This window comes from Kwoniella dendrophila, chromosome 10 (genome assembly GCF_036810415.1).
Source record: "Kwoniella dendrophila CBS 6074 chromosome 10, complete sequence".
Classification (NCBI taxonomy): Eukaryota; Fungi; Basidiomycota; class Tremellomycetes; order Tremellales; family Cryptococcaceae; genus Kwoniella; species Kwoniella dendrophila.
The window spans coordinates 1,510,382-1,520,877 of NC_089485.1; the positions used below are offsets into that span (position 1 = coordinate 1,510,382).

General features: G+C 37.2%; 4 protein-coding genes across 4 annotated transcripts; 3 read left to right on the forward strand and 1 right to left on the reverse strand.

Moving 5' to 3' along the window:
- Positions 1 to 184: 184 nt before the first annotated feature.
- L201_007508 (uncharacterized protein) lies at positions 185 to 1,501 on the forward strand (the record flags this gene model as incomplete). Its single annotated transcript, XM_066223214.1, has 8 exons — positions 185 to 239; positions 295 to 331; positions 384 to 463; positions 547 to 672; positions 742 to 837; positions 940 to 1,002; positions 1,097 to 1,265; positions 1,330 to 1,501. The coding sequence occupies 8 exons, from the start codon at positions 185 to 187 to the stop codon at positions 1,499 to 1,501; spliced, it is 798 nt and encodes a 265-aa protein (XP_066079311.1).
- Positions 1,502 to 1,967: 466 nt separating this feature from the next.
- Positions 1,968 to 2,750, forward strand: L201_007509 (uncharacterized protein; the record flags this gene model as incomplete). The annotated part of the gene is made up of 3 exons (XM_066223215.1): positions 1,968 to 1,995; positions 2,201 to 2,448; positions 2,529 to 2,750. The coding sequence occupies 3 exons, from the start codon at positions 1,968 to 1,970 to the stop codon at positions 2,748 to 2,750; spliced, it is 498 nt and encodes a 165-aa protein (XP_066079312.1).
- Positions 2,751 to 3,385: 635 nt separating this feature from the next.
- On the reverse strand, positions 3,386 to 7,121 carry L201_007510 (uncharacterized protein; the record flags this gene model as incomplete). Its single annotated transcript, XM_066223216.1, has 10 exons — positions 3,386 to 3,883; positions 3,958 to 4,533; positions 4,602 to 5,531; positions 5,587 to 5,709; positions 5,772 to 6,023; positions 6,103 to 6,318; positions 6,382 to 6,497; positions 6,595 to 6,776; positions 6,905 to 7,022; positions 7,091 to 7,121. 10 exons carry the CDS (start codon positions 7,119 to 7,121, stop codon positions 3,386 to 3,388), a joined length of 3,042 nt encoding a protein of 1,013 aa, XP_066079313.1.
- A 985-nt stretch (positions 7,122 to 8,106) lies between these two features.
- Positions 8,107 to 10,405, forward strand: L201_007511 (uncharacterized protein; the record flags this gene model as incomplete). The annotated part of the gene is made up of 13 exons (XM_066223217.1): positions 8,107 to 8,188; positions 8,273 to 8,293; positions 8,349 to 8,457; positions 8,527 to 8,579; positions 8,676 to 8,808; positions 8,915 to 9,051; positions 9,108 to 9,249; positions 9,306 to 9,390; positions 9,454 to 9,491; positions 9,545 to 9,562; positions 9,629 to 9,658; positions 9,716 to 10,031; positions 10,091 to 10,405. The coding sequence occupies 13 exons, from the start codon at positions 8,107 to 8,109 to the stop codon at positions 10,403 to 10,405; spliced, it is 1,479 nt and encodes a 492-aa protein (XP_066079314.1).
- Between the last annotated feature and the right edge of the window lie 91 nt (positions 10,406 to 10,496).

Consider the following 10,496-nt stretch of genomic DNA (forward strand, 5'->3'; position numbering starts at 1 on the left):
GGCGAAGCGATGATGATGTCATCGCTTTCACTGTTCACATTAGAAATAAAAAGCTGCTGAGGAAGAATTTGGTATCAAGGAGAACAAGAAGACATGACTATATAACGAATTGCATGCATAAAGTAGCAAGAAAACCATCGCATTTCAATTAGATATCGAAGGAATGCTATCACTGATCAGGAATATGTCTTCAAGCTCAAAAAGACCACCAGTCCGTCTAGTCCTTTTTGACGTATTTGGTAAGTTGGCCTAATACGCTAAAGCAACTTTATATTGACCGGATGTTTTGTTTAGATACCCTATGTACGCCCAGATTACCAATACATGAGCAGTGAGTGTGGTAAATCTCCTCATAAGATTATCAACAAGCTGATGAAAGTAAGATATCATGAGGAAGCTATAAAAGGTGGACTTTCACCACATTCGATATCCCCTTCCAGCGTTAGAGCCGCTTTCAAACCTGGTAAATCCCAACAGTTTGAATTTGGTCGATGAATATTCTAAATTTGTAATTCAACTGACATAAAAATATTGTTAATTGTAAAGCTTTCAAAGCGATCGATGTGAAATGGCCTTTATACGGTAAACACTCAAATCCCGCTTTGACACCGGAAGAATGGTGGACGAAGATTATACGACAGACATTACTTGAAGCCGGTGGGGACGCGAACGGTAAGTTGGACGATTAGTGCTCTTCTTTCCCTATAGCTAAATGAGATGGTACTAATCACTTTAATCTAGAGCTCGACGACAAAATGGGGAATATCGGTCCAGCTTTAATGGGTAGATTTGAAAGTGATAAAGGGTATATCAATTTCCCAGAGACTATCAAGTGTTGTGAGTACAAGCTATGCTGAGGCGAGACTGTAGCCAGCTTTCAAGTTGTCTGCGACATTATATCGCATCGGGGAAATCATGCTGACTGATCCTCTTTGATAGTGGATAGTCTAAGGAGATTAGGTATCAAGACATCCATTATTTCCAATGCTGACCCTCGTATATGTGAGTATACAGAATCTCATTCGAAAATATCTCCTATTGTTCGATCGATAGATCAGCTCAGAGCAGTATTAACCCACTCTTGATTGCATTATAGTGAAAACTCTTGACTCTTTGAGGATATTACCTTTACTTAGCTACCCACCAACACTATCATGGGATATAGAAGCTGCTAAACCTTCTTCAAAGATTTACGAAGCAGCTTGTAAGGCATGTGAAGAGGAAATTGGACAAGGTATAATAATGATAGGTGATGAATTGAAAGCGTGAGTTATGCTGATAAGTCCTATCCGTCGTGTTGGCAGTGCTTAGATTAAAAATATCACATAGCGATTATCAAGGATCATTGTCTGCAGGTATAGAAGGTAGATTGATAAGAAGAAAAGGTGAATGGTCCGATGGTGCGGTCCGAACATCTGGGGAAGATTTGAAGGATGTAAATGTTATATCGTCATTGATGGAAGTTGTAGAAGAGGTAAAACAGAGAAACGAAAACCAGTGAAATGGAAGCTCTATATGAATATATGTACAATAATACATTCCCCAGATGCTCGCCACATTGCAAATGAAGGAGGAAGACAAGACCAAAGATATGAAAGTCAAAGTTTTGTCCCCACCGCTTTACCAGATGATGATATACACCTGGAACAGACGAGTCTTATCAAAGGATCTAATATTGACAACACCGAAGGAGGAATGTCAGAAGACAGAAAAGAAGATTATATCTCTTCCTGTATGTATACCGGTATAGCATTCCGATAATCGGGAAGAAACCGCTATAACAACATTCTGGAAATGGGGAAACGAAGTAGTTGAATGGACAGAATGCCAATCCACGTCCGACTTCAAAATTTCTTCTTATATACAGTTATATATATAGATCACTCATCTATCAGACAGACAAAATTAACAAGACTCATTCAGTCGCTTCAATACACATCACTAACTTATTTGACTTGAAAGTAAATATGAATACACCATCGCAATTTACTAATGGTAATGATCATACGCTATTTAATCCTTACCAGTCTACGAGAATAACAGTAAGTTTTCGCCACTCCTCATCTATTATCACATACTTTGTCTATCAAGTACAATTAAGAATCTACGTTCTCGTAGCCATACAACATGTACTGTACACGATATCAATATGAACCTGACATCGGTATATAGCTGATTGGTTATTCTCATATATAATCAGGTAAATATTATATCGAAGATAATCCAGAAATCTTCTTCAGAGTAGAATTTAATCTTCTCACCCCGCCAGGGAAGGAAAATAGTATAATTGAAAAAGGTTTGATCAGATGTCAATCGGATGATCTTGATGAAATATGGTTTACAAGAAATAATCATAATGAGATAAGAATGGGTATTCCAGTATTTCTTCGAAGTAAATCACCTAAAACACCTGCAAGTATCAAATCAATTACTGTTCATGCTATAGCTGTAAGTTCATCGGCTTCCTCCTCAAGGCAGGAGCAGGATGTAATGAAAAGCAAATTTGGATATCAGATATTATCAATAAGGGTAGTTTGGTTTCAACGTCTTGTTATGAAGATTCCATTCACCAAGATCAAGATAATTCAATTATATTTCAAATCAAAGATAAATTTCAGTCAGTCAACCCAAACAACGATGATGATGGTGATGGTGATGAGATGACTGAAGTTGATATATCACAATTTCAAGAACAAGTTGAATCGAAATTGAGTATACTATATGATCTGCTTATTAGGAAAAGCTTTTAAACTTAATTCATAATGCTTTTTTCTCTGATCTTTCAAGATAAGTTACTGTAGATTTAACGATAAGTTACAACAACACTCGAAATAAACATACTCGTATAATAATGTTTTACTTCTAAATTGTTTTCGTATACAGTATCCTGCCGGCTAAGCTATATCGAGATGATGTACTCGAGTACCATATGCCAGAACTTTCATTCTGTATCTGTACATATAAAATCACTGCCTTATGATATACTTCCCATTGATCATTCACTTGATTATTTTATTCTTCAACTACACACACACACCTCTCTCTCCTTGTTCTTTTCCACCTGCTGTAGATGAATTGACTCACGTCCTCCTACTTTCTTGTTTACCTATTTACCTACTTCCTCCTTCCTTTTTATGCCAAATTTCATCGAAGCGACATCATCAAGAAACATGTATGACCCGCGAGACTCGCGTTGTAGGTCAAGTTAGAATATGAATCTCATGTCAAAAGATCGCAAAGCGCATGTCGATGCAAAATCACGAATCAATTCTATTGCATTTGATTTACTTTAATGCATATGCTATAATCATTTTTCATTTCATTACATTACTAACTGACTTAACTGAATCTACATATTTTCCACTATTTTTATCTAATCTATCATTCAATCTTCAAAAGGATATTCAAAAGGTTGAGGAGGTTCAACATCATCATCATCATCCTCATTATTCTGTTGCTGTATTCCTACTGCACCTGTAGCTTGTTGTGTTGGTTCAGGTTGTTGTTGTTGTTCAGCAACAGTTTGACCTTGACCTGCACTTGGCCATAAAGATTTATCTAATTCTATAAATTCACCTTCACCTTGAACTTCTTCTGTTGAATCAGATTTATTATCTCTCAAAACAATTATACTTCCACTTGAAGATGAATTTGTATTTCCAATATTCTTTGATCCTGCAGTAGAAGTAGAAGGTTCAGGTAAAGGTCTTACAGGTGAATATCTACTTTCATTGGGGAATGATATGAATTGTAATTGTGTAGGTGTTACTCTTGACATATTAGGTAAAGTGAATGAAGAAGGTTCAGATGGTTTTTTCTTTTGTTGTTGTGATGCAGGAGTAGACGTTGTTGGTTTATCTGAAGATATTTCTGGTTTTTCATCCTATGATTTTTTTAACCGGTCAATATTAGTATATTGTGCTTGTTTGTTTATTTACGAAACAAGGAAAAACTCACAGTATCCATAGCTTCACCAGCTTCTTGTTTCTTAGCTCTATCTCTAGCTTTCGCTTTAGCGGTAGTTGATAGAACAGCAGTCTTTGCTTTATCCTTTTTCTTTTCTTCCACTTTCTTTTCATTTGATGGATATGCGAATAAAGATTGTTTGGAATTACATGTTAAATCAATTTTTGGTATTTTGATTTCTTTTTCAGCTGAAACACCGATAAGTGCTGTAGGGGTAAAAGCTAAACCTAAACCATGTGCTAAGGGGAACCAATACCAAAATTGAACGAATAAAGTTAATCCAACTATGGTATTCATATTTAAAGTTCCTGCTCTGGTTGATAATGCTAAAGTCATATTTCTACCACCAGCATCAATTATACCTTGGGCTAAAGATGCACCAAATCTAGCCATTGGATCTTCATGTTTATCGGAAACTACTTTACTGAATAAATCTCTGATACTAGCTGATTTGGGTGAAGATGCTTCAGATTGTTGAATTAATATCATAGCAAGTGATAAATACGCTCCTTGTCTAACGAAATCAACTGGGTCCTTGGTCATAGGTTCAAGTAGTTCAATGGCAGACTGGAAATAAGAGATGTGAACGTAAGTTGAGCGCTTTCGATTCTGATGAGGAACAGTCAACAACTTACCTCTAATCCAGTACCAGCACATGAAATACCTAAAGCGAGAGTAGCACCATGTCTGACATGAGGATTATAACTTTCAGCTAAAAGTTGGACTACTCTAGGTACTTGAGTGTGATTTCTGAAAAGGACAAAACCGAGAGCGGTAACGGCAGCTCTTCGAACATCATCGTTAACATCAGATACAGCGACATGTAAGAGTTTCTTGACTGCTTTATTGTTTCCAGTACCAGCGTAGGCGAGAGCTATAGTGAACATACCACCATATCTAAGGATAGCATCTTTTTCTTCTGTAAGAATTTGAATTATACCATCTGCTTTTTCTCTTTGATCGTACATTACAAATGCGATACCCATAGCTAAACTTCGAATGATTTTTTCATGTTGAGTTTCCCTTGCGTATGATAACATTTCATCTAAAGCTTTTTCAGAAGCTGTACCAAGCATAACTAAACCCATTGCGTAACCTGCAGCTTCACCTGCTGTAGCGTTATCACTAAATAGAATAGTTCTAATTTGTTCGTATATATCTTCATCTGCAGTAGCAATAGCACTAACACCTAAACCTAATGCTGCACCATGTTGAATTATAGGATCCATATTTTCTTGTAAACCTTTCTTTAACTCTTGTTCAGCTAAATCTTTTCGACCATTGTATATTAATCCTAAAGCGAATAATGAACCACCTTCACTGTATTTATTAGGTGCTGAACCACCAGGTAAATAAGGTTTTACAACTTTGATACCGTTAATCCATGATCCTCGATGAATTAAACCTAATGCTGCTGTGGTTGAAAATTTAGCCCAGTTTGACGCTCTACCCAACCAATCTAAGTTTTCCCTCAAGAATTTATCGGATGTTGTACCACAGTTGGCAAATGCATTGGTGAAGGTGATAGCTGAGTGGTAGATAGAATATCGGTCTTCAAGTGTTTCCTAGAAGATGCACGTAAGCTACTGCTCTCAATCATAAACAGATGCAATAGCTTACCTTGGTGACCTTCAATATCGACATATCAGTTTTATTGTTTTTATTCAAGAAATTTAGGAATAATTCAGCTGAAGTAACGCCTTTCAAGATATTGTCTAAAATCACTTTGGGATCACTTTCCTCCTATTGTGATACAATTCGTCAGTGATACAAAATTAAAAAAACAACATTGATGGGCTACTTACTGGATCCTCTGTGGGAGGTGCTAAACCCTTTTCTGACAACTTTGTTCTAACACCTTCTATGAAAGCCTGAGGAGCAACTTCGCCCAGATCAAAAGCGATCTGATAAGCATCAAGTTGCTTTTCTTCGTTGATCAGTTTGACTAAAGCTTCTCCACATGCATCAACATCTGAATTCTGAGCCCAAATAGTGGTTATAGAGTTCCAATCTGGATTAGGGTTGAAGTGGAATAATCGAAGTAAAAGGTTGAAAAGCTAAAATCATATCCGACAAGCATTGTCAGTCATGATTACATGCGAATATGGGGCAGATAGATAAATAAGGAAAACTCACATTGGTTCTGAATTCTTCTGTCCAAGATTCATTTCCAGTTGCACCAGAAACGACTTCTGATAAAACGTATTTAAGTAGACTTTCATCATGTGTAGGTCTGGATGATTGCGATTTTGCACCTTGAGCTGAAGTTGAGGGTTGTGAAGTTGCTCTTGAAGTTAGATAGATCATTTCAACTAGATCAAGCCTTCTTAATGAAAGTGCTAAACCCATTGCCTAACAAGGATTGTCTATATTAGTGTAGTTCGTATGTGGGATAAGAATATGTGGAAAACTTACAAGTTTACCATTTTCACCTGATGTACTTCTTAATACACTATCTACAATATTACTCAATGCTGGATCTATTTTTTCACCTTTTGAAGTTTGTTCAATAGCTCTATCGAGACATCCAGCTATGAAACGTGAAATTCAAAATTTAGCTAATGACCAAGACTCTATACATATATATATATATATCAGGCTTCTTTGTGTATTGTGATGAAAACTTACAAATTATAGTTTCTCTAAATTCACCTTCTTTCTCTTTTTCAAAACTTGTACCAGCTTTTAAAGCAAATTCAACAGCTTCATCTAAATAACCCATATAGAAATATATCTTGGAGATTAATAATGCTGCTTGTGGTCTTGAATCAGGTGGTAATTCCTTTGACATCGGATCTGCTAAAAGTTCTCTATTAATTCATGAAAAAACACAAATGTCAACTTGCTATTCTTTCCTCTAAACCAATACAGCCTGCTTTATTATATATAGTGGTAAAATAGTGTGAAAATGATTGTGATATCAACGAAATGCACTCACAGATATGATAACTTATCACTCATTTCAGCCCAGAACTGTCCTACAATAGTCAATAAGTGATTTAAAGCATATACACGAATATCTTTATCTTCATCTTCTAACAAATTTAGTGAACCAGCTATAACAGATTTGTTCAAGATCATCAGCTGTTTAACCTCTCTGTCCGCAGATATTAGGCCAGCTTACCTGCGCTGGTGGTTACAGAAGCTACAGGCATATTGTGGATGTTTTCTTCTGTGTACTTGTTAGGGGGTATATAGTAATTTAAACACGATAAATCAACATATCAAGTATCTTTAACACCTCAAGATGGTTGACAATCGCGTCTGTTCCATCATTCAACTAACTCTGTCATCGCTGACGCTTGCGTCTTAACACCTTGGTGCTTGACTTGAGGCCACCACGTGGCCCAAGATACCCAGCGGAAATAGATGAAGAGTGGCAGAGAAGGACATGACACCTATCTCCATCGGGTTGATGTACATACCCTTTTCCCTATCAATTCAGGAACGATGACAAGGTTTAAGCTATTCTCCAAATTCCAAGAGACAACCGATGTCCTTTAAATGTGTGATGAAGGTTCGATCTTGATATACCTCCACTTTATAGTCCACGCTGATCGATTTAAAAATAAAAAGATTGACCAGTGGGAATGTTAAGATAACGGCATACGGCATCGGAATGGGTTTTATGATATTGAATTCGATATGTAAGGTCATATAGATAGGAATGTCCCATATGTGCCATGGATGATAGTCGGGTTCGGTGATGGTTCAGATTATAACCGCATTTTACTTTTCTGTACTGTGAAAGTGATTTGATAACTTTTTCTCATAATTCTTAAGATACTGTACTTTGATTTAATCGGGTCCTTTGGTTTGATTGATTCACTGATTGATTGATTGATCTTCTTCCTTCTCATATACCTGTATACCTTTTTGCACCTATACCAATCCATTTGTATATTCCCATAAAATATCTATTTATCTTTCTTCCTTTTGACATCATCAGGATCAAATCGTATTCAACAAATAAATACAATCAACCTCGTTAAATCTCAACCGGGTGCTTCTTTCTTTTTTTCATCCCAATTATCGATTAATTCAGGTAATCAAACGTTCTTCATTTTCCATTGATTCACTTCAACCATATCTCAAATAATCACACCATAATATCGTAGTTGGAAACAGAACATACACATCATGTCCGAGGTGATATCCTCACCTCCCAAAGATACATCAAGAAGAAAGAAGGAAGTAGGTGAAAAAGGTGAAATATGGTGGTGTAAGTGAACTTGACTCATATATCATCGAATCTTTGGAATCTTTGTAATAATGGCGAAGCTAATGAAGCTGAACTTGCAAATAGCAAATGGGATATTCTTTATCGGTATGTTCAGCTACCTCTTGAATATAAGGCTGAGCTGATGTTATTAATTTGATAGCAATCCATGTATTTGCTTTAATTGGAGCCATTTACCTCTCACCTTTGACTGAGATCAGCATGGAGACAGCTATACTCTGTTTCATTTCTTGGCAATTAGCTTCATTTGGGTAAGTTCATCAAAGTGGATATTTACGGTAAATGATCGATAAAGCTGACGAGAATTTCCCCCTTGTCAGTATAACAATAGGTAAATTGACTCACTCTTCCCTAAAATATCAACCAATTCCCAGTCCAGCAAGAGATAAACCCTCATAACCGAGCTTTGCAGACCAATACTCGATCAGATTAAGTTAAATTTATTTACACTTTTCTAACTTTCTTACAGGTTATCATCGACTTTGGTCACATCGTGCATTCACAGCTACAGGTCCATTAAGAGTAGTATTAGCATGGATGGGTTCAATGGGTTTTCAAGGGAGTATCAAGTGGTGGGTATTAAGACATAGATTACATCACAGGTAAGTTCTAATTCACCTCGCCACTTACAGATAATATACATTGCTACTAAAGTCTAAATGCATTTCAAGTCAAGCTGACGTTATCTTATCTATTTCATTGTTTCAGATTTACCGATTCACCTGCACATGATCCGTATTCCGCTTCCAAAGGATTATGGTTTTCCCATTGCGGTTGGATTTTCCGAAAACCCTCGTATCCAAGAATGAAGTTAATTGAAAGAGGTGATCTCGAATCTGATCCAGGTGAGTGGTATATAATCAATGCCGTAGAGGTGCTAACATATGGACCCATATCACAGTCGTTCGTTTTCAACATAAACACTATGTTCCTATCGCCTTGTTTTCTGGATTGATACTTCCTGCTATGATAGCTGGATGGGGATGGAATGATTGGATGGGTGGTTTAGTCTGGGGTGGTGCTATTGCTAGATTACTTATATGGTGAGTTAGCCTTTGCATGCGGATGGCTATGGGAATATTCGCTAAGAAGCCTCTAGGCATACCACCTTTTGCATCAATTCTCTAGCTCATTGGACTGGGTTGCAACCTTATACAGAAGAAGTAACCGCAAAAGGGAACTATGTAAGCTCTCGCGACTGTCAGACAAAATGGACATTCAGCTTATTCAACTTTTTTCTATTGTAGTTACTTGCAATTTTGACTTCTGGAGAAGGAAACCACAAGTGAGTTCAGCTGCTACTGTATCGATGTAGAGCCAAGCTGACGAGTCCTGTAGTTTCCATCATGCCTTCCCGTAAGTTGATATTCACGTACAAGGGCAAGGACAAGGAGAAATATTGAATTTTATTTTCACAAATAGCAAAGATTTTCGTAATGGACCACATCCAGCGTGAGTTAGCTAGAAATTAAAGGCGCATCTTTTGTCAATAGCTGACATGTTTATTAGTGATTGGGATCCTTCGAAATGGTTCATCTGGACTTTACACAAATATACATCGCTCATTCCTTCTATCGCCCGTACACCCGAAAGTGCTGTTAAAAAAGCCCGAGCAAGAGTATACATGGCTCAAGCTACACGTCTCACAGATGCTGTACCACCTCACGAAATGGTAAAACCCAAAGAAGAATTACCAGTATGGTCAAGAGCAGAGGTACAGAAAAGACACGGTGAATATGTAAAGGAAGAGCACGGTGTTAGAAGAAGAGTTTTGGTTTTACTCGAAGGATGTGTCGTGGATGTTGGAGGATATCTAGATGATCATGTGAGTAAGATTTCAGGTATATTGTGTGCGATACGTTGAGCTGATCCTTGAACTTGAAGCCTGGAGGACTTGACCTCCTCATGTCACATTGCGTATTTCCCCTTCCTTCCGATGACGAAGACTCGACACCCGATATCGATTCAGGTTACGCATCATCAGAACACGCTTCGCCACCATCTAAACCATCAATGAAATTACCTGACATGATCTCACCAGTTGATATCGATGATGATATTACTAAAAGATTAGAACTAAATAATGAACAAATCATGCTTAAAGATGCTACTAGAGCTTTCTTTGGTGGTATGAATAATCACAGTGGTGCTGCTAAAGAATGGATGAGATGTCTTAGAGTAGCTAGATTAGAAAAATGATCAAGTGCATACGTTTTGGGGCCGAATAACAAACTGGGCATTTGGAATTTAGATGAGATTTGATCGAATTACTGTACTATAGGACTTGAAT